Source organism: Bemisia tabaci, chromosome 8 (genome assembly GCF_918797505.1).
Source record: "Bemisia tabaci chromosome 8, PGI_BMITA_v3".
Classification (NCBI taxonomy): domain Eukaryota; kingdom Metazoa; phylum Arthropoda; class Insecta; order Hemiptera; family Aleyrodidae; genus Bemisia; species Bemisia tabaci.
The window spans coordinates 37,830,615-37,854,113 of NC_092800.1; the positions used below are offsets into that span (position 1 = coordinate 37,830,615).

The 23,499-nt window shown below is 39.2% G+C and overlaps 1 protein-coding gene across 3 annotated transcripts; it reads right to left on the reverse strand.

Annotated features, from left to right (window-relative positions):
* Positions 1-295: 295 nt before the first annotated feature.
* Positions 296-21,036, reverse strand: lovit (loss of visual transmission). Of its 3 annotated transcripts, none has more exons than XM_072303309.1 (14): positions 20,780-21,036; positions 19,690-19,790; positions 18,778-18,942; positions 17,360-17,614; positions 16,261-16,523; positions 12,506-12,766; positions 10,163-10,264; positions 9,459-9,598; positions 8,631-8,744; positions 7,628-7,726; positions 6,651-6,815; positions 5,095-5,225; positions 4,806-4,980; positions 296-2,448 (listed from the first exon to the last, which is right to left on the reverse strand). In XM_072303309.1, exons 4-14 carry the CDS (start codon positions 17,545-17,547, stop codon positions 2,218-2,220), a joined length of 1,869 nt encoding a protein of 622 aa, XP_072159410.1. In that variant the 5' UTR covers positions 17,548-17,614; positions 18,778-18,942; positions 19,690-19,790; positions 20,780-21,036; the 3' UTR covers positions 296-2,217. The 3 variants fall into 3 exon arrangements, with proteins under 3 accessions (XP_072159410.1, XP_072159409.1, XP_072159411.1); XM_072303308.1 differs by having other exon boundaries at positions 19,674-19,790; XM_072303310.1 differs by having other exon boundaries at positions 19,674-19,790; positions 20,871-21,033.
* Between the last annotated feature and the right edge of the window lie 2,463 nt (positions 21,037-23,499).

Consider the following 23,499-nt stretch of genomic DNA (forward strand, 5'->3'; position numbering starts at 1 on the left):
TTTAATCCGAATATCCGAGATGACCGATGTTGTAGTTCTTACTTATCAATATATTCGTGTTAGGTAGCCCTTGAAGTTTCTTTATCACTAACCTACACTTGTATATCAGTTCTGATTAAGCACCGTGATCGGCTGTGTTCCATAGATTTTATTCCATGATTTCCCGTTAAAAATGAATTTTCATTTTTTTCACATAAGGAGACTTTTATGATTTTAAACGAAGTCTCCGTTTTGTTACGAAAAGAAAAACAAAGGCTCCGCAGTTCCGAGGGAAAATGAATCTTCAAGGCGAATTTTTGAACGAAATTTTCATGTATTTAATTCAAACACCTATACCAGTACCTGTACATAATAAATAGAGTCTTTTGGCTTATCTCTTAAACATTTCATTGGGAAAAAACTAATATTAAAAAGTTGCTGATGTGTATCGACATGATGCGAATTTTACCATCTAGATTAATACTTGATAAAATAAATACAATTATTTTGAAAAACAAATTGATTTACAGGTTATAATTTTGTGAATTTCTGTCGAAATAGGAAAATCACAAGGCAGCCTTCTTTCCAAAAGTAATACTTATCTAGATCAGTAAAAAAACTTTTAAAGATGTATGAAAAACCAGCTCGCGCAGGATGCACATTGCAAGAAGGAGACATTTTTTGTGCTCATATGAAGATATTTTGCCTTCACACCTTGACACTCTTTACAGCGCGTACCTGAGTTGCGCGTAGTGATTCATGCCCTGTACTCACGGATCGCACATGACGAAAATTCGCCATTCAACCTATGTTACTTGTGCGCAAATATCTCCTTCAAATTGATTAGTGTACAACTTCACGACAAACCTGTCTATTATTTATTACTCATAGGACAGGAGCTTTCCAAAAATGAAGAGCGGGGGGGGGGGGAGAAAGTTATTTTGTTATCGAACGAAGCGGGGAAAACTTCTAGCACTTCGAGTAGACTTAAATTTTTTTTTTGTTCATCGTTTATGCAATCAGGATAACTGCCACCAAGGTCCGATATTCATGCTGCTGCAAGGAGATGGAGTTTAAAGCAGAAAGGAGTTTTTTCACGGACAAGAAATATGCTCGTTGGTTGCATGGTAGAACTCATACGTATACACAATTTTGTAGTTTATCCCTTTCTCCTAATGGGTCAGCTGCGCTTGTCGCAGAATCGTTTTTGGTGGTCTAAGCTCATAAATCAGCAAAACAAATAAGATCTGTTCAAATGCCAAGTTTATACGTCTAATACGGTGACGTCGCTCATCGCAAAACACAGAGTTCGACGTCATTCACTACGGCAGTGTGTATCATGATTTTTTTCGCCTAGGTTTCATAAATTAGAGACATACACATTTGGTCTTGTTGCTCGACGTACAACACGGACGAAACCAAGATGGAAGAAACCTCTTGGTATGCATCACTAAGGTGGATGACGTTATACGCCGTGTTTTTTATCGTATCGATGATATCTCTGCTAATATTGGACGTGGCGTTTGGACAGATCGCATTAATTTTTGCTGATCTGTACAAGCTTAAAACATGTTTCTTTTCCCTCCTTTATCGGGTCGTATCAGCATAATACTGACTTTTCCTTTTTCGCCCGATGATGAAAATTCATGTGAAAAAGGGAAAATGAGTACGAAGCTTAAAACGATTAAGCACAATTTTTGAACTAGCGCAACTGATCCATTTAAAATAAAGAAATGTATTTTTGCAGCAAATTTGACTTTTTCAGTCTGAAATGAACAAAGAGAGTTCTTGCACTTTATTACAATTAAAAATTAATTGCAAAAACTCTTCTTTATCGTCGCTCCTCTGACGTAAGGGCGTATCTCAATTTTCACACGAGCCTTCGAAAGCATAGATTTATACGGAGCACAGGGGTCACGTGCAAATCGAGATACGCCCTTACGACAGAGGAGCGACGTTATGAGGAATAAAACGGAATCTTCATAATAAGCAGACCTCTCGTTTTCCAAACCCTTTCTTCCTTCCTGCTAATCTCAGCTCACGTGGAGAAAGACGAAGATTCATCCGAGTGAATGACGTCATCGATGGCGGTATAAATTAGATTACATTTTGCAATGAGGAACCACTATCTCTGGCTCTCCCATAAAAGCACATATCTGCTTAAGGAAACCAATGATATGCATGTTTTTCCTAAAATGGGCCGGAAATAGTGGCTCCTTCTTGCAAAATGTAATCTAATTAGAGATCGAGGTACATGACTTGCGTGGCGCAGAGGGAGCCGCAGAAGGCGAGAACAGAAGCGACGCAGACGACGGCTTTGGTGGAGCCAACGACGCTGACAATGGTGCCCATGCACATGGAGAGCAGGAACTGGGCCATGAAAACCATGCTGCTCACGATCGCCACATCCGTGCCCAACCCCCGAACCTGGTCGCTCACCACCCCTTCGCCCATCTCGTTCGTCGAAAACTGCAACAAGGTGAAAATAAGGGATTTCTTAAAGTTACCCTGGTAAAACGGTCCTATACTGCCGTGCCAAGGCAAAACGCCGCATGAGCCTTTAGGCGTTGCCAAATTTCTTCTAATAAAACACGAATTTCCTGGTAAACTTAGACTAGGAAAAAAAACACATTGGATCTAGAGTCCAGACTCTTGAAAGCATTGACAAGAAAATATACTCTTGATTCAATCGGATTTTTGCTTGAATCAAAACGAAATCCGCTTAAATTAAGAGGCTTGGTTCTTGATTTAAGCTAGATTCTGATTGAATCAAGAGTACTTTTTCTTGTCGATGTTTTTAAGAGTCTGGACTCCAGATCCAATGTGTTTTTTTTCCAGTGTATGTATATTTTCCTCCCGATTTTTCTGATAATTTTGTTTGCAATTTCACCTAAAGTTCCTGAAAATTTCAAGGAAAAACATCCATAACTTTCCTCAATAATGAACATTATATCGAAGAAAATTTGGCAACTCTTGCATGTTCATACGGCGTTCCTTCTTAGCACGGCAGTATAGGGACCCATTAGATTTCAATGGGGACAGGTTCCTACCGGCGCTCAATGGTATTCACAAAATCCCAATGGGGTCCAAAAGGTGGTTCATGGCATCCGATAGGAACCTAAGGGTCCCAATGGGATCCATGAAATTCCAATGGTAACCCAATGGGATCCATGAAATTCCAATGGTAACCCAATGGGATCCATGAAATTCCAATGGTAACCCAATGGGATCCATGAAATTCCAATGGGAACCATTATGGATTGCCAGTGAGGACCCGTGGGCCGTCGGCCCTCATGGGTTCCAATGGGAATTTCTCTGCGGGTTCCCACAGAATCATTTTACCAGGGAAATGAAATGTAGAGAAGAAGTCTTAAAAAACAGGCATTTTTAAAGCTATTTCTGTAGATGTACTAAGTTAAGAAAAATCGAGGAGTAAACCTCGGTGCCAGAGTCTATATAGAGTCAAAAAACCCTGAGTGATATGAATGCGAAGTGAATTGGACGTATGTGCGCGTAAATGCGCGAAAGGCCTAAGAAAATATATGAGGATTGTGCGAAAAAGGCACAAGGATTGCGCGAATAGAAACCTTAAGATCTGCTACAGGAATGTGCGAATTGGAAATGAAGTTAATTTAAGGTAGAAGTTTGGCAAAACAGGAAACAGTTGGAAAATAAACCCGTTTTTATGTTAACGCCAGTTAAGGTAAGTTTGTTGACAAGTCATGGATGTCTTACCTTCTGATGATAAAGAAGTGTAAAGATTTGAATAAGGGTCGTTTTAAACTCTACTATTCGATGCTACGATTATTCTAACGGGTTCGGATAATCGCGCAAAACACAGTGCGGCCGGCGTTAAACGTAAATTAACGCCTGCAAGACATTAGGAATACTTCAAGCATTGCGCCAGTCAGCACGGTCGACGCGGCGCGTGGCGCGGCGTGTGGACCACATTGGCGCCTACAAGACTGCGTGGATACTTCTCGCATTGCGCCAAACGCAGTGCGGGCGGTCAGTTGGCGTGAAACGCTTATTAGCGCCTACGAGACTGTAGGACTGCGTGTCACCATTCTTGACTTTCTGCTCAACTTTTTACCATGAGTAGAGGGAAAATATGTATCCTCATTTAACGATTCAGAAATTCGAATGATATTTAATTTTTTAAATTTTTTTTCTTTGATCACATTAAAATAAAATAGAATGAACGAAAATATCGCGTCGAAATTTTTGATTATTTTATTTAAGATCATTTACGTAAATTCGCTGATATTTTTCAGAAAAACTATGTGTAGCTTTTTAAAAACATCCATTGAAAATAAAGCATAAAACTCATAAAAGTGGTATTTACCACAAAATACGCTTAGTTAATTACGCGTAGATAAATATACGCTTTCTTTCAGGCACACCTGTTGGGTTTTTAATACATTCACCTCAGAAAAAACTTAAATATGGTTGTTCTACGATTTTTTACTTGTAGTTTTTTCCAGTGGTTGGCGGCTGCGTAGCGGCCACAGGCCACGAATTCAGTTTTTAAATGTCTATGCAAGTTCTCTGGGCCATTCGTGCTGCGAGGGCTATCCATCGAAGAGAGACATGCCCGTAAGTGAGGAGGGAATAAACGCTCTTTCGCATCGTAGTTATCTACCACAAACTACCACGGTTGCCAGATTACCGCTTCCTCGTTGAATATTGAATATTCGCGCAAACATGTGAGTTACTAGTACTAGTTATAAGAAACATTTGCGCAATCCTGTATGCATCTCCAAAAAGGTGAAAAAGGCGGCATTTGCGCAATCCTATCGCAGCCGATTTTCATTAGGTTCACTTACCACATTAGTAGAGTGATAGTGGGCCACCAATAAATAAGGCATTGTGAAAAGAGTTGAGTACATAACGCCTGCTGTCCAAGAGAAGAGGATCACTCCGACTTTGTGGTTGACAATCGCCATCAGCATCATGCCTGAGGAGTAGAATAGCAACCCACCTACGTACACACGCTTCGCTCTGAAATCAAAATCTTCCTATTATTTTTTGAAAATGGTGGACCTATGAATTCTAATCTGTAGCTTAGTCGCTTTATAATAATACATTTTTTTACCGAAATGAAGACGCACTCACCCAAAACCTTTGATCAGTTTTTCGATGATCATCGAATAGCAGGCACAGGACAAGGAATACATGCTCATACCCCAACAGCCAAACCGGACGCCCTCCTCATAAAGTATGCGAGACTTTGAGCCGGGTATAGCCTGAAAAATATCAATTTTACCACATAAACTATTACTATCCTAAATAAATATATGAATATGAATACTGCTAGGAGAATCAAACGACACAACAGGAAAAATATTTTGATTTTAGTGGAATCGAATCGTTCAACTGAAGGAAAATTCTGAATCAGTGAAGGCGGGGGGGGGGGGAGGATAAGAAGATAAGGTGAACTCAAACCTTAGGTTATGCTCAAACATTTCAATATTTTTGTTCATATTTTAGGTACACGTGCTATTACGGCGCTATTTGCTTCTCAAAATTTTGACTAGGAAACGTTTATCAATGAATGGAAAGAAAAGTCAAAATTAGCTGAACTGAATTTCACGTTGGTAGTTTTATCCTATGTTATAATTTTCTCTCATAGAATACAAAGTTACGCAACTCCTAGAAACGATCCGATAATTACTCCTGAAGATAAAAAAAATGCAAAATGTTTAAGACAGACTGCAGTCTTAGTTTTCTTGTTAAAAAATAAGAAAATAAGTAGTATGTTTCCTTCGGAACATATACTCACGATTTTTAAGTAGAAATTTATGTTTTGTTTTTCGGAGACACTTTTTATGTAGCTCGGTCCATTCTAGTTTAAGCTGCTTACTCACGGCGGCGCATTAAATATTTAGGAACTACTAATTCTGGCTTTATAAAATCACGTATTTGTATGGAGGAACTGATCGCACCTACGTTGTTTCTAAAATGAGCTATAGAAAGAGCTTCTGCTGAGCTTCTAGAAAGAGTTGATCATTTTTACATTATGCAATTCAGCTGTAAGATTGCCAATGGTAGTAACGCCTGATACAATTATATCAGCTCAGCGGCTACGCGTGTTGCATTCAGATAAAATGGAAGGCTCTCCGGCTTATTCCGATCTGATCGCTGAACATTATACAGCCTGGCTAAGGAAGAACGCCGTATGAACGTACGAGAGTTGCTAAATTTTCTCCAATAAATAGTTCATTTGTGAGAGAGGTATGCATATTTTCTCTTGATATTTTCAGATGACAGATCTAATTATGAAGAAAATTCTCTGCAAATTTGAACGGAAAATATTCACAAGTTCTCCTGAAAACCCGTATTTAACTCTCTATGGCATGAATTAATTTTGGATCTGAGATTTTGGGGGACACTACTCTATTTAGTAGCTTGCATAAAAAACATGGAGTTTCAACTTTTTTTAAAAATTTTATATCTTCGGGAATCAGTTCTTCAAAAAAGAGAAAAACTAAAGTAAATTAGCAAAACTATTAAGCCACAGAGGAAAGATTCAATTTTTAAAAACCCAAAAAATACGTTGTTACGAATTCGTGACGCTATGCCATAGAATGTTAATAAAAGGAACTTTAACAACTGACGAAGGGTCATACAGCGTTTTTCCTTCGTACGGCAGTATATGTAATAATATTTACCGCAGGATCTCCTTTGAAGACGGATTCTCCAACGTAGTCAGTGAAGTAGAGCGAGTAGCAGACGTGAGCCATCCAACAGAATAAATTCGTGGCACAAACGAGCTTCAAAGACTGGGGCATGACCAAGATGGACAACAAATACTGTTTTAAATCCGGAATCGGTACCTAATAAAAACATCAATTGGTTAAATATACTAATAAAATAAAAACGAAAATATCGAGAAATCTAAAACCAATCAAGTTTTTATGCGGAATCCTTACATTGGCTGAGCTGCAAATTGGCAACATTGTTTTTCTCCATTTAAACCTATGGAAATGTATCGATTCTTGGGGGGGGGGGGGTCAGGTGCTGCGACAAGAATCGCTTATTTAGGATTGGTTTAAATGGTGAGAATGTGGTGTTTCTGAATTGCTACATCCACCTCTGAATCCTCGTGGATTTCTCATGCAAGGAGATAAAAATACCGAGGGTTCTCAAAAATCGATATTTGCCAGTTCCATATTTAAAATTAAAGTAAGATAGGAATTTTGCCACACCAGAATTCAAGATACTTCAATCTCAAACCACATTAATAATCAGTCAGTTGTACACACAAATATAGGCAACTATGTTGACTTTGCATGAGTGCAGTTGTGCGGGAATAATGGCGGGAAAATCAGAAATGTGCAAAACACGCGTCGAATTATTACACATGGCCCTTACGAAGCTTTCTTAAAGAAAAACTTCAAGCAATACCTTCCTTATTCATGTTCTTCTTTTTATATTTCATACAAACGCAATATTCTCTCAGGTACAATACTGATTTTAGACGCAGAGCCTCATAGAATTTCCCATAATTGGGTATTGATACTCAAAATATGCAATATCCCCCTCCATAGTGTCATATTTTTACTAGTGCCAACGTAATATCACTCAATGAACGTGTTTTACGACAGTAATGTATGGAAATGATCGAGCACTAGTGTAAATATTTTACCTCTGGGTCTGGAACTTCCGGACCTTCATTCGTCGTTGCGTCACCGGTCACAATGGTGGGTACAACTTTTGGCATTCTATTTTTTTTCGGAGGAATGTTCTGAAAGTATCACAGAAAACAAAGCTTAGTCAATTATAGATTCAACTAGGGCCCTGTGGCCGCTACGCGGCCGCTAACCACTGAGAAAATCCACACGTGAAAAATTGTAGAGCAACCCTGTTCCAGTTGTAACTCTCGCATTGCGTGTGGTGCAACGCGAGAAGTATTCATTCAGTCTCGCAGGCGCTGATATGAGTGTAACGCCGACCGCACCGTGTTCAGCGCGATTATTTGAACGCGCGTTAGGATAATTGCAGCATTGAACAATGGGGCTTAAAAGGCCTATGTTGTGTTTTGACGCCGTATAGGCATTTCAAAGTTGTCTCGTTTTTCCCGATAAATTATTTTTTCTGTGAAATGTTGGAAAAGTTCTCTATGTTCGCTTTTTTAAATTGAATGGCCCATTAATGACCATATTGCTACATTGCAATGGCAGTAAAGATGTACTATAATTTGATTTTTTGTACTTAATCCGAGATAGATATCACTTACACAACGACATATCGACGGTGCAAGTCCGCAAACACGTATCTGGTATCTAGTTGAAAATCTTCGCTCCTGTTTTATTCTTTTAAAGGCGAACAAATCGACATAATTCCATGAAATTTTCGCAGAATTTTCTTCGCGCAGAGAAGAAAAATCAAAGCAGTTTTAAAGAATTTCCGTTGCCCCTTTTTTAATAAATTTAAATAATTAAGTATGTCAAGAAGTCTCCATTGTGGCGAATTGAAATACGTGATTGCAGACTTTCACCGACGATATGCTTGTTAATCGAGCAAATTATAGAGTTCGGGGAATGATTTGTTCAATATCGTGGTCTTACAAAGAAATTCCCAAAACATAGTTTAGTCTATGAAAAAGAAATGATCGTCTTTTAATACTCATATTATTTACGACAGCATACCTGATTAGGTTCCTCTGGTTGGGTCGGCTGTTCAACCGGACTAAGAGTACCATAAGTCTTTTCTTCACCCTGGCGAAGTTGTCCCTCTTCGGCTGTTTCAATTTCTGGGCTTCTCTGGATGAACAGATAGTAAAGGAAAGAAAAATTAGCGGATAAAATTATTTAAATTGCATTAAAGAAGAAAAAAGTATGATAATTGCTTCCTGGCTGATTTAGGAGCCAGCCAGAGGTCAGTAGCGTGGCATAATTTGCGATATATCAATTAATCTACCATTTAAACCCATGTAAAGGATCGATATAAGGATGTTCGCAACGAACACCTCAAAAATCGATTTGTTACCAAAGCTTCAAATGGGGAAATATTGATAGCAGATCATCTGCAAAGGTCATATGCGTCACTGCGAAGGTGTGGTTGATTACACCTCATCTCTGGCTGATTCAACCACACCTCTGACTGGCGAAACGACACTCCTTGCTAGCGCCAAAATCAGTCAAGAATTGAGTGAACTTATCATATTTTTTCCAAGATTTAACAAAATGTGATCTAATTTTCAGATAGCATCTAATCCTAAAGGTAAAAAAAAGAAGAAGAAGAAGAAGAAGAAGAAGAAAAAGAACAGAGCAAGAGAAATGGTTGATATTCCTTCAAGATAAAAAATGGCGACATATTCGCAACTTTCCCATGGACTCATGTGATTACCACCATTTACTCAAAGATAGTCCGTCAAAAATACATACGGAAACAATCAGTAAAATTTCTGCTTACTAAATATTTTAATATGTAATACGCTAGTGCATTTTTAAAATATATTCATTGATATTCCATACCGGCTGCAATATGAATCCTTTATTCTCAACCAAGTCTAAAGGCATCTCTCGGAAACTAGTGATAGTCATTGTAACACACGCGACAAATATATAGGAAATCAGCGTGAACACTGCCTTTACATGACCACCTAAAATAACACCTAGAACAAAGAAAACACATTATTAATATTGTTTTCAAGTCGTTCCATCAGCACTAAAAAAGCCACATACGAAAGGAACAACATGAATGAATGCACTAATTCAACAAACAACTTTCGAAGCAGTCATATAAAAAATAAAATATTCTTAAAATATTATTAGGTTTGAAATCTATATAAATTGATTGGATTTAAATCAAGAAGCATATTAATTAGCGCTTTCAAATTACATGTGTAAACTTACGTTCTCATTTGAAGGAGTTGATAGTACGAAGTTTTCGTCAAGGTTTTTTTTTATCTTTTATTTAAAAACGCAATTACACAGTATAAAGCATTCTTGTCAAATGAGTACCTATGATTTTGATGGGAAGCACACGTGCTTTTTTTGGCTAATACGATCCGAGGATCGGATTTTGGGTTTTGATTGACTCTAAGCGGGTTGTTATTCTCCTCAGTTTTTCCGATTTAAAATAGTAAGAAAGTATAGGAGCTTACAACTATGCCAATTGTACCATTTCAATTCATCTCATACTTACATTTTTTATAGGAAAGTTCATAAAAAATTACCTATATACGTCGTGTCCCAATTTATTCCGCCTAAGGCGTAACCAAGGCACCCGCCTAAACCAGCCATTATCGTAAAGGTGCTCAGACCTCTCGCATGGTCCTCTAAAAAACAAGACAGAATATAAATGAATTACTTGAGCGTTATGCTTTCATCCAAGATTTTTATAATCCGTATCTCACAATCATAGATAATGCAAATTATTTTCCTCGGCATCAAAAACATTTTACACAAAATGTTTCGATGACAAACACTGTAACTTATTCATCGTGAGAATCAGCATTTTTCTAAACGTGGCGTTGTCCGTTCTCTGTGTTGATATTTTAACAAAATGTGTACTAAATTAAAACCATCGATCATCACTCGTGTCTGATAATCATAGGGCTATTTTCATGATTTATGGTGAGGGAATAAGCTTCAAATTATTTTGAGGATTTACACTTTTCAAGCAGGCCTTTCTAAGGCTACTAATTAATTAATTTTTCTAAAAAATGACGGTCCCGTTTTTTCGTGGCAGCCCCTATGTTGAAGGATCAAAACGCGCAATGCCACAATGGTAACTTCAAACTATATTAAATTGCATAGCTATCAAAGCAAAAGCGAACCCAATTTCTTTCCATGTTACACTTGTTCTGTCTCATTATTATCTCGATGGTTCGCAGTATGTTTTTAAAGCTGCCATGAAAGGCTGGAGAAGAATCCTCAAGGAAAGAAAAGCAATGAGAAGCAAACAATTCATATCTCTGTACTTAAGACTACTTATGGAATAACAACGGAAACAAACGCGACCTATACTTCACGTACAAAAGCGCGAAGCAACTATTCAACCACCCGTATGTGGCACAGTATCACTCTGAATTGAAGGCGAACTGAACGTACCAACTAATTGGGCTAATGCCTGTGATGGCTGAAGTCGCATGAAGTTAAATGAGTTTTTGGTGAAAAATGCAATGCCCCTAATTTTGACTTTTCTCCCTTTCACAATGTCCCTCCGTCGGTTGAAAGTCATTTTCCATCCTTTCATTGATGGCTGTAGGTTGTAGGCGAAAAATGCGTTCTCCGTTATGTAGCTCCAAAATCTCTGATCGCGTTTTATTTTTTTACACGGATAACAACCAACAGATCTGATTGAAATTTTTTGCGAATGTTTATGAATCAGTGACAAAAATTCATCAGCGATTTCAAGAAAAATCGTTTGTTGGCTCTACCTCTGACAAAAATAAAACATGAGCGGAATTTTGCAACGTTGAAATTGGAGGGACGCATTTTTCGACAGTAGCTAAGATGCTAGCTGATAGCTAATAGGAGATTGAGGAGCACCTAGGTATTCCAATAGGTCTGTTTTGCTGGTCACAAAATCGTGTTTTGATGCTTAATTCTTGTGGATCAGCTAGAAATAATAAAATTTGCCCAAACAGCTACTTTCTACATTGAATATTAATCGCGATATCGCGCTTGGAAATATTCGAATTACGACGTCATCCACCGCGGCAGTGACAGAGTGACACGACCCTTAGTTTCTTCCACCTAGCTTTCATCCGAGTACACGTTCAGTAACCAGTGCAAATGTGTGTTTCTCTGACTGATGAAAGCAAGGTGGAAGAAACCAATGGTGTCACTACTGCGGCGAATAACGTCATGAACTGAATTTTTCAAAACGCGATATCTCGGTAAATTCTGAGCGTAGAAAGTTCCTACGAGTATTCAGACAGATCTGATTATTTTTAGCTGATCTACATGATTCAAGCATTAAAACACGATTCTAAGACCAGCGCAACTGACCCATTTGTAACTAGTAGACTGGAATCTTTTAGCTAACAACGTGCGTTATAATCAGCATGAAGCCGAAAATCTCAATACAGAGGGAAAAAGCTCATATGAGCACAATTTTTCCTCCAAGAGATACGTTGTTTTGTGCAACACTAATAACGAAAACACGAAACGCGTCCGCAGTTTCCTTTCTGAATGGTCGTTACTAGTGTTGCACCAAACAGCGTATCTCTTTGAGGGAAAATTGTGCTCATATGAGCTTTTTCCCTCTGTATTGAGATTTTCAGCTTTAAGCTGATTTATAACGCACGTTGGCTAAAAAATTTCAACTTACTACGTCTATCGCAATCAGTTTGCGCATTTGTAACTAGGCAGATATTTGGACTGCATTTTGCAATTTGGAACTATAAATTCTGGCCCGGTTTAAAAACAACGTATGTGTCATTGGTTTCCCCATGCACACAAGTATTTTTTCAGATGAGCAAGAATCCATAGTTCCAAATTGCAAAATGCAGTCCATTTTACTTTGAGGTGGAATTTGATTTAATAAACGACTGAAATGTTTTCCTTGTTACCTGGAACAGTGACATCTAGAAGATAGGCCCTGGATGGGCTTTGGCAGGCATCGGCATCAAAGTCCAACAAAATGGTGCCGAGGATCGTCATGAAGATACCCCAGGGTTGAGAGCTACCTTCTTCGTCCTCGTCGTCAATGTAATCACTAACTTCTGTTCCCTTTTTAGTAGTCGTCGTCCGATTTGCGGCCAAAAGCTCGTTCGGATCTACGTCACCGAAGTATTTACCTATATTTTCTCCGTTCGGAACTAGGATTAAACCTGAAAAATTTCAGAGTGAAATTAAGTTATGTTGTAGACAGAGATAATATCGATGGCTAAGAGGGACTATGCAAAACGATAATCCGGATATCGGAATTTGGCTGTTTTGAAAACGCCTTCAAATGCGGCGTGATACCTCACGCATTCCGGAGAGTTTAAATAGTTGTATCATTGCGCCTTAGGAATGCGACGGAAGATTACAACTGAGGACACCGCACCAAGAACAGCCTATAGGCGTATAGGTCGTTATTACGCCCATCTGCTTTTCGGATTCTACGTGCCCTGGACTATGCTGTGGTAGCGATAGAATATAGATAGGTAACGGCTCGAGGTCGAAAAACCTTTTTTTTCCGATTTATGTTAGGCCACTGGATCGATGGGTGCAAGAACGACCTATAAGCGGGCCTTTAAACTTAAGGGCCTATAAGGTGCTAGTTACCCCTTTCTTTACTCAGTATCGATATTCCTTCATCTTGCGTTTATTATGCGTGATTGAAATGATTTTTGATGATATACTTCAATATATATTATATTATATTATATTATATATACAGATTCATATACTTCAAATTGCCATCAAAATGGCTGTCGGGCGTTATAATGAACTGAAAACCGCTTTTTTAAAGTAAATATATTAGAGTGTAAACCCAGAATGTATAGCAAAATCTACCCGGCATCCTTCAATAGAAGGGTTAGGTCACCCAAAAACACCAAAACAGGGTAGGTACCTGCATAAAAAAGTGTGCGCAGTACATCAAAAACAAAACTTCAAATGCGTTTTTGTCAAAACGCGGTTTTAAGTTATAGGTTCGTTCTTGGTGCGGGGTCCTCAATTATTTAATGTATGCCAAGATAGGGAATATTTTCCATCGCAGAATTCATTTATACTAGATAGTACTGAAAAAGCAGCATATTTCCCCATTTAAACCCATGTGCAATATTTAAATTTATTGTGCAATCTGGCATCCTTGTCGCAGAAAATACCAACACACGATTATTTACATGGAGAGGAAAGCTAAGTAGGAATTGCTGAAGTACGAAACCAAGTACCTAATCGCGGGGTTTCACCTCCGGGGTTTCAATATGCGCTTCTACCTTTTTTTTCCAGGGGAAATAAGCTAACTTTTTAGCTTGAAAATCCTTCTGAATATTCTGCAAATTGAGGAGAAAAATTAAGGAAATTTTCGATGAATTACAGTGGATATCGCACATAACGACCTATCGGGCATAACGACGCAATTTGACCGGTCCTGGCTGAACTCCGATTTAAACAATGTATTTACGTGCTGTTTATGACGACATCGCACATAGCGACATATCGGCCTAAGCGATGGACTTTCTTTGAAATTTTCGTCTAGGCTATCGACTACAACGTCCGGATGCACTTTAAATGCTCTCTTTTTAAGACTATCAATACATAAGTAAATCAAGAGAAGAGAAGTAGTTTGATTTTATGTGGCACGTATAGGCACAAACAAATAACCAAGCAAGATGAGCACTTCTCAACTCCGCCCTTTTGAATAAAAGCTTTACACGCAGTACAATCGGCTCTGTCGGCGTCAAATGCATATTAACGCCTGCGAGACCGTGTGGATACTTCACGCATTGCGCCAATTACAGTACAGTCGGCTGTGTCGGCTTGAGATGAGACGCATATTAAGCGCCTACAAGACTGACGGAATACTTCACGCGTTGCACCAAACACAGTGTGGTCGGCGTGAAACGCATAATAGTACCTCTAACTAAGACTGTATGCGTATACTTTACGTAGTGCGGCTACACCAAGATGCGCGCTTTGTCGTTGAATATTCGTACTTTATCGGTGTCAGGCGTACCGCCCGCTGTCTGCACAATTTCTGGCCAGTGTTTGTGAGACACGTCGTCAAGCACACCAGAAACCGCTGAAATTATCACCGCAAACAGCGTTTTGAAATCTAAATATGGAAGCATGTCACAGTCGGAATTTGACAACAAAATACCTGCAGAGATGAGTAAAAATCGAGAACTTCCCCCCCTATTATCGGTTAGTATACTTAATCTGACATTTTAGTGTGTGTAAAAGGTCATCTTAAAGGTGAAAAAAAGCCTCACAAGGACCTCAATTTTGAGGGCCAAAAAATGGGCGGATTTCGGCTCTTTTTGTATCAGGCTCTTTCTATTTTAGAAGAGGAATTTGGGAGATATTGGAGAGAACAACAGCTGAATGTTCATACGGCGTTTTTCCCTCGTACTGCAGAGAGACACTGCAGTTTTGTGGCATCTCGTCAGCTCGATCGTATGTTACGTAACGTCCTTTGACACAGAAATCCAATTGTCGGGGCCGTTCACACCTTGATAAAAACACCGGGAGGAAACCGCAAATCCAAACATAGGACCGGCTATTATTACTATCAAGAATGATATCAATTGATAATGAACGCTTTATGTAAAGTATCTGCAACAATGACAAAGGTGTTCCCGTCCAAGGAAAAAACTATCCTTCAGGATACACTCCACACACCTTCAGGAAATCATTGGCAGGGGAGAAAAGCCATTCAGTAGAGAGTTTTTCGTCGAGTTAAGTCGAAAAATGGGTTTTGATTCTTAGAATTAGAATTCTTCCACAATTGAATATCTTGAATGGTAAGTTCTGAGTGATTTTTAACAATTTTGTGCCAATAAAGGGCTTGTACAATTTCACTATGATCGCGTAATATTGTATCTTCAACATACTGGATACTAATCTTAATAAAATACTTTTAATCTAAACCACGTTTTTATTAAAATAGAAAACTTAAAACTAGCATAACTCCGATTTTGTTTCACACTATTGGGCGTTTTTGCCTTAAACTGCTCGTAAGACACCAGTACTGTGGTGCCAATAACTCAATATTAATAGCTGAAAATCCATATTAATAGCTGAAAATCCATGTTTTTCGCGGTTCTACCTCAGATTTCGACCTGGGCCCAAAGGCAACGGTTAGTCATATTCAAGTATGTTACGTGTCTAGGTGTCCTTGACACCATAATGGAAGCTCATCACCCGTCGCTTTTGGGCCCAGGTCGAAATCTGAGGTAGAACCGCGAAAAACATGGATTTTCAGCTATTTCGGGCTAAAAAGTTGGAGAAGTTCGACTTTGAAGTTGGGCCCAAAGGCGACGGTTGATCATATTCAAGTATGTTACGTGTCTAGGTGTCCTTGACACCATATTCGAAGCTCATCACCGGTCGCCTTTGGGCCCACGTCGAAATCTGAGATAGAACCGCAAAAACGCGAAATTTTAGCTATTTTCGCCTTCGGAGCCATGCTTAGGCCCCTGTCTCGCAGCCAAAAACGTAAGTATCGGCAAAACTCGATTATTTCTGTCAAATATGCACCGTGAACTGCCGTATATCCAAAAATTTCTCAATTCCGCGGAGGGGCGATTGCGGCCCAAATCGCAACCCCTCCTTTGGCAGTGATTGGATGCTCTCACCTCGTTTTCCCGTAGCACGACAGATGATGTAAACTCACCTAAAAGGACGCCTATGGAGAGGAGGATGATGAAGGGGCGCCTCCGGCCGAGGGCGAAGCGACATCTATCACTGAGGGAGCCCAAAATGGGCGTCAGGAAGAAGCCGATGATGGGAGAAATGGCCCAAACTAGGGTCATCTTCCGATGCTCGACGCCCAGGCTCAGTAAAATCGGCGAAACGAAGGCCGTCTCCGCCGCGTACGAGAACTCGATCCCCATCACGGCTGCTGAGACTCGAATCAGCTCTCGCCGGGTTTTCCGCCTGAAAACAAAGGTACAAATCAGAGGTGGAAATGGACGTATGTATGATAAAAGAAACTATTCGCATGGGGTTTGCGAGTAACAAGGTTCCTTGTAGCATAAATACGTCCAAATCAAAGGGAAAATCAAGAATGGAGGCTTCTTTTGATAAAATTTTCCTATCAGACGCTTCTGAGCCTGTTGCCTCAAAACTCCATTTTTGCACTTGCGGGTGCGGGTGCGTTACGTGTGGAAAGGGGGGGGGTTAAAAATATAATTTTTAGCGTCACGTATCTTATAGAGGTTCTAAAGATGTCAGCTATACGAATTTGAAGCCGCCACTGAAAAAAAAGTGAAGTTGATTTAACATTCTGGGTGTAAAACAGAGTGTGCGAGAACTTACAAAATGCTGAATTAACTGCCGCAGTAGTTACTGTAGCAATGTCAAGATGTAAAACTAACTGCCGTAACAGATAGTTTAGCATTTTGTGAGTTCGCGCACACATTTTTTTACATCTAGAGTGTTAAATTAACTTCACTTTTTTTTCGGTGCATTAGAAACTTTGATGGAGCCTTACTGACAGTAACGCTGCCGTGCTAAGGAAGAATGCCGCATGCGCACTCGAAAGCTGCCAAATTTACTCTCAGAAAACATTTATTCTTGAAGAAAGTTAAGATAATTTTGTCTTCAAATTTCCAGAATTTCGACATCAAATTACGAACGAAATTCCCTGAAAAATCGATTGGTTTATTCACAAATGTCCCGGAAAATTCGTGATGAGTTGAAGGAACATTGGCAACGTCTGATGCCTCATACGACGGTTTTCCTTAGCATGGACGAATAAAATTGACTCAAACCTGGTAATGTGGGCAAATTCCTCCTCGCTGGGTGGTTCCTCTTTCGGGTTGTACATGACGATTTTCCGGATGGTCTCTTTGATGTCTATATTTTTCAAGTCCCGTTCGGCCCATCTTTCTCGGGCTCGGTCCCGCCATTCGTGCAACCGTCCCGTGAAACCTGTGTACTCGTAAAGTTTCTCGGCCATCTTCCTAAAAGGCCCAGTCGCCTTTCAAAATTGCTGCTATTTGATGCTTTCAAATGCACCGGTAAATCTGGAAAATGCGGAGTGCAGAATTCATCAAACGTCATTGACAGAAAGTTCATAGGTAATAAACTAAAAACAACTCGCACATATGAGATCAGGAAAAATGGACCTTAGTAACCTGAAATTCATAGTTGAATCGGCGTATGCGAAAACGTCCAATGTCCAATACAGTGTTTCAGATTTGAGTAGACAATTTAGCTGTAACTTAAAGACACAAGATGGTTTCAAACGTTGGGAACAATTTTATAAATAATCCCCCAAGTAAAATTAAACGTTTAAAAAATCGATTAATCTTATTCATCGGGGTCGTGGGTACTTGCAATAATGAAACCATGTCTTGAACACCGGACTTTTTAGCATGTATCAGAAAACAGAGGAGCATGTTACGAGTGAACGCCAAAAAATATCTTATCAAATCGGAGCTATGAAGTTTTTATCAAGTTTGTGGTCAAAAGAACTTGAAAGTTTTCAGAGAAAGAGATTTCTAATCTGCTGTGTTCATGCAAGGAACGGAAATGAGGGGTTTTATGCAAGAAGAACTCCTTTTTTATGCAATGCTTCAAATATTGTGCAACTTCACTTCAATATAAGTAAAAAATTCCCCCCAAAATTTTCTCTCTCAAATATGTTTTAAATTTTCATCTCAAAAGTAAAGTTGCACAGTCGCACAATCAGTGCAGCATTGCATAGAAAGTATGCACTTTTTGAATAAGAAAGCTCAATAATTGCCAGATTATGAAATCGAGGATGCAAAATAAACGCAATGATCTTGTCAAGAACAAAAATCCTTAACTATTATTTCTTTATTATTTTGACATTAATTTTTGAAAAAATATTGAGAAATTTCCAGGAAGGTTGTGATTATCTCTTCAAGGTTAGGTACAATAGAACATTCAAGAGTAGAATTGGTGTGTTTACGCATTTCCGTTATATTTCCCAAGCTTAGTCAAATTAGGATAAATTCAAAGTTTGAGTCTGGATTTTCCTCAATTAATTTGATAGACCAGTGAGGATATCAATCAATTGTTCAAAACTTTTGAAAAGTTTTGCGACAGAAATAGAGGAATGGAAAATATTTGCGAAATACATGCGGTCTCATGGCATACCCCTTACACAAGAGAGCGCAAAAAATACAACTCAATTATCTTACTTACAATAGATGCAACTTACCTCATTCTTATCTCTTCTCAAGAATGCAACTGATGACTTCTCGCTTAAAATTTGTGCGAAGTCTTGGCTCGTTCCTCGATGGGAGGATGTAAATGGATCTTTTGAAAAGCGCCGCATTGAAATTTTTGCGACAGGTAGGTAGATATCCGTCTTCTTCTAATTTTTCTGCAAACGAATATGGTACCTAATAGAGGTCGGTTTCGTAAAACGAGGTCGAACTCTTACATTTTACGAAAATATTGTTTTACACTTGAAAAATGATAAGAAAGATAAGAACGATAAGATGAGGATAAGAAAATACATGCAACGTTTATGTGCAATGAAATAAAATGAAACTTATAAAAAAATTATATACTTGTATAGCCTATTGGATGTCAAAATTGTGACTGGTAAGATCTAAATGCTGATTTATTCATCCTCTCAGTTAATGTTACATCTTTGAAATGTATTGTAGAGTGAATTATGTGTAAAAATGACCTGTATGACTACTGTGCGACCATTCCATGTATTTCTTTCAACCGCAAAAATAAGCGCAAACAACAAATTCATCCGCATGATTTTATCAGGATAGGACGTTAAAAAATAGCCTCTCCAATTTTTAAAGAGAAACACGGAAATCGCATGTATTTACAGTGCATGCCCTTTTGCCCTCATGGGTGGGTCTTGACTTTAGCCTGTCCAATCCAAGTCCGCGTGAGCAAAATTCTGTTTCTTTTCTTTCACAGTGAGGATCATATCCTACAAAAATTCCAGAATAATAATTTAAAGCCTTTGGATACACGGCCATTTTCTTCAGACTTCTGTTTTTTTCCTTAAAAAAAATTTCGGTAGCATAACCACCAGTCGCTGATTTTATCACCCACGATTAGAGTACTGAAATTCAAATATATACTTACATCAATCCATTCTCACCTGTGATGGACTCAAGTAAGATCCATGTGTCACTTTTTGGAAACAGATCGAATCGCGTAAAAAGTCCCAGATCGGCCGAATAAACTTGTGGACACGCACATCTGCACACTCACAAAAATTGTACCGGATGAAAAAAATGAGCTAAGTAACTTTCGGAGGGGGGGGGGGGAGGAAGTTAAGGGGATAAGTTCTAAGTGACTTCAAGTCTAACTACTCGCACATTTTTTTGCTTAAAGTTCAAAGCCGAAGATAAATATTTCGAAAACTAGAACAGGCACCAAAGTTCATTCCTAACTTTAAATATCATAAAGGAATAATCCTAGTAACAGCGATGGTTAAAAGCAACTTTTAAAAACGGTTCGAAACTATGTTTCAAGAAACCAATTTTGGATATTTTCTTAAAACAAGATCCTCATTGAGAGGTCTCAAAAATTACTATTTCTTCAAGTTTCTTTTAACATTTTCCTCTCTACATTTTAAGTGTTAAAAACTATAGAATATTTTTGAAGAATTTTTAACACCTTTTTTCACTTTTTACACCTTATGTCAAATATTGTTCTTAATAAAATATGGAATCCTAAAAAATCCATGATACAACCATTTGAGAAATGCTAATATATACATTTAACATTCATTTAAGAGTTGTTTTTAAAAATTTTGCGAGTATTTTAAAATGTATCCAACAGTCGTTGCTACCAAGGAAGCTTCAAACCTCTTCTCTCCTTTCAATCTCAACACCGAAAAAAAAAAGTTACGGGCTATACAAACATACCCGTCCGTTCCGGGCTCCGAGGCCGAAAGTTTTAGGTGCTGGAACTTTAGCTTCGATTGCTCTGGGTGCTACGCCCAGAACTCTCGGCGTCTGAACCCGGAACGCGGACGGTATGTCTAAACAGCCCGTAAGCACGGCTTCCACGGCCGAAATATTTTTTTCAATGGAAGATGCTTGGTTTATTCCCGTCAGAAACCGAATGCACTTGCAAACGCACTCTTGTGCACACTCGCTGTAATTTTACAAAATGAAAAGCAAGAAACTAAGTCACGTTTCGGGAGGGAAAATGATTAAGGAGTAGTTTTTGGCTTTACTAACCGCACGCTTTTTCCGGCCAAAAAACCAAAATCACGAGAAAATTTCGAACGTGAGAAAGCGCCGCTTCTCTCAGAGGAATAAAACTTCAAACCCTTTTTTTTTAGTTAAATCTCGATAACGGGTTGGTTCGTTTCTGTTGCAAACGCAAGCGCGTCCACCCACGCACACCACGTAACTCGGTCAAGACTCAAGAGGCGCGTGAAAACGCAAGACGCCGCTGGAGTCCCCGCGTGAAGCGACGTTTGCAACTGGGCGCCCGGCCCGCTCGGCAACCCGCACGACACCCCACTCCTCCCTCCCGCTAAGCCAATTAGATCTCCAGCGACGCGACTACGCAGCTCAGCCTCTTTTTACTGCCGGGCCGCTGGAAATCGGAGTCAGATAAATAGAATAAATCGTTTCTCCCCCGATCCCGGTGTTTTTTAAGCTCCAGCCAGGCGCAATTGATGGACCCAGGACCCGGATCCAAGGGATGAGGGTGGAAATTACTCGGTATTTTCGTCCCAGGGACACTGCCGCTTGTTCCAGTTTGCTCACCGCCGCACAGTGGATCGAGTCAATAGGAGAGGTCGGACAAAATTTGGAAACTTTAAACGATTATAACTCCGCTTATACAAAACTGTGCGGTTCTGAAAGTGGTTTCATTGGTTGCCTCTTGAAATTTTCTTCAAGAAGCACCCTTAAAGTTCAAAATGTGACGAAATAAATATCAGAATATGCAGTTTTAGAAAAAAATTTCATGTCTGACCTCTCTAATTGACTCGATCCACTGTGCGCCGGCCTACGCTGCTGTGCGAAGGAAGAACGCCGTATGAGTCATAAGACGTTGCCAAATTTCTTTCGACTCATCACGAATTTGCCGGGAAATTTGAAAACGTTTTCCTTCGAATTTTTTAGACGATTTTGTACGCAATTCAATCTTACCTGAGAATTTCAAGGAAAAATATCCATAACTTTTCTTGGAAATACTTGTTTTATCTATGGAAATTTGACAACTCTCAAATATTTATACGGCGTTCTTGCTTAGTACGGCATAGCAGGTCTGCTGCTGGAGGATTACTGGAAAGCATTCCACTAGGAATGGAGCCTTCCTCGGCTCCCTGGAAAATTTTGAAAATTTGGTTGTCTTCGGTGAATTTGGAACAGGTGTCAGCGAAAATATTAGTTAAAACTCAATGTTAAAGATGGATTACGAGTCACGCATTTATTCAGCATACATTGATTTTTCAGAGAATTTTGTTTGTAATTTGATGTAGAAATTCTGAAAATTTCAAGACGAAATGATCTCAACTTTCTTCAAAAATAAATGTTTTCTAAGAGTAAATTTGGCAGCGTTCGAATGCTCATACGGCATTCTTCCTTAGCACGGCAGCACAGTGAAACGAGTTAACGGAGGGGGTCGGGCATGAATTTTTGGGCTAGTACTTCAAATTTCCATATTTAATTCGTTACGAGTTCAATTTCAAGGGGTGTTTCTGACAGGAAATTTCACGAAAAACTCAATGAAAACCACTCTTGGACTTTTTCGTTTCATATTTTCGAAAATTTAAGATTTCAAAGTTTCCAGATTTTGTCCGACCTCACCAATTGACTCGCTCCTTTTTGCGGCCTCAGGAAGAATCCCCTATGATCATTTGAATGTCACAAAGTTTAACCCGATAAAATACTCAATTCTAGGTAACTTCATGAATATTGTTCATTTAAATTTCCATATACTTGGGTTTAAAGTACAAGTGAAATTCTTTGGAAAATACAAAAGAAACAGTTTGCAAGTTAGTCAGAGAATCCCCATTTTATTAGAAGAAAAATGGCAACGTCGTAAATCATTTGAAGCCGCAAAGTTTAACCCGATGAAATCTTGAATTCCGAGCACACTTATGAACAGGGCCGGATTTAGGGGGTGGCCACATGGGCCACGGCCCATGGCGGTAAATCTAGGGGGCGGCAAATTTTGCAATTTTTTTAAAATGTAGGTATAAAAAAATCGGATTCCGAAAAAAAAAAAAAATACAGACGAGAGAAGGCGACAAAATCTCTCATTTCCTGAGAGTATAGTAATTTATAATTTTGTCGTCTAGAGAAACCAAACCCGCAATTTGGCCTAGAACAGCGCGGCGTAGAGAGCAATGATGACGAGAACTTGAGATGAATAGGAGAAGCCCTCGGCGCGGCCGCCGGCATGTAAAGCATAATACCGCCTACACGACTGCATGAATACTTCACGCATTGCGTCAAACACAGTGCGGTCAGCAACGGTCGACGCGACGCGACGCGACGTGAGGTGCATAGCGCCTACAAGACTGCATGGATACTTCACGCATTGCGTAAAACACATTGCGGTCAGCGCGGCGCGACGCGGCGCGGTGGAAGTTAAAATTATTAAATCTCATTTATGTTTGTTTTTTCATAATTTTTTTTGTTAATTTCTTATAAATGGAAGGCCTTGTCCGCATGGAGATACGTTTACGAAACTTAACTTTCGCACAAAGTTACGTGAACTTTTGCTCGTAGTGTTGACAGGGCTTTCGCAAAAATGTGTCCAACACGAGTAAACGCGTCTTATGCACCCCTCCTCCTCCGGCACGTTCACTTGATGGTTTTTATTGATGTTTCAAAACGAATGAGAAGGGGGCGGCAAAATACAGGCGGCCCATGAGCTGCAAGTCGGTAAATCCGGCCCTGCTTATGAACATTTTTCATTTGATTTTTTATAAATTTCT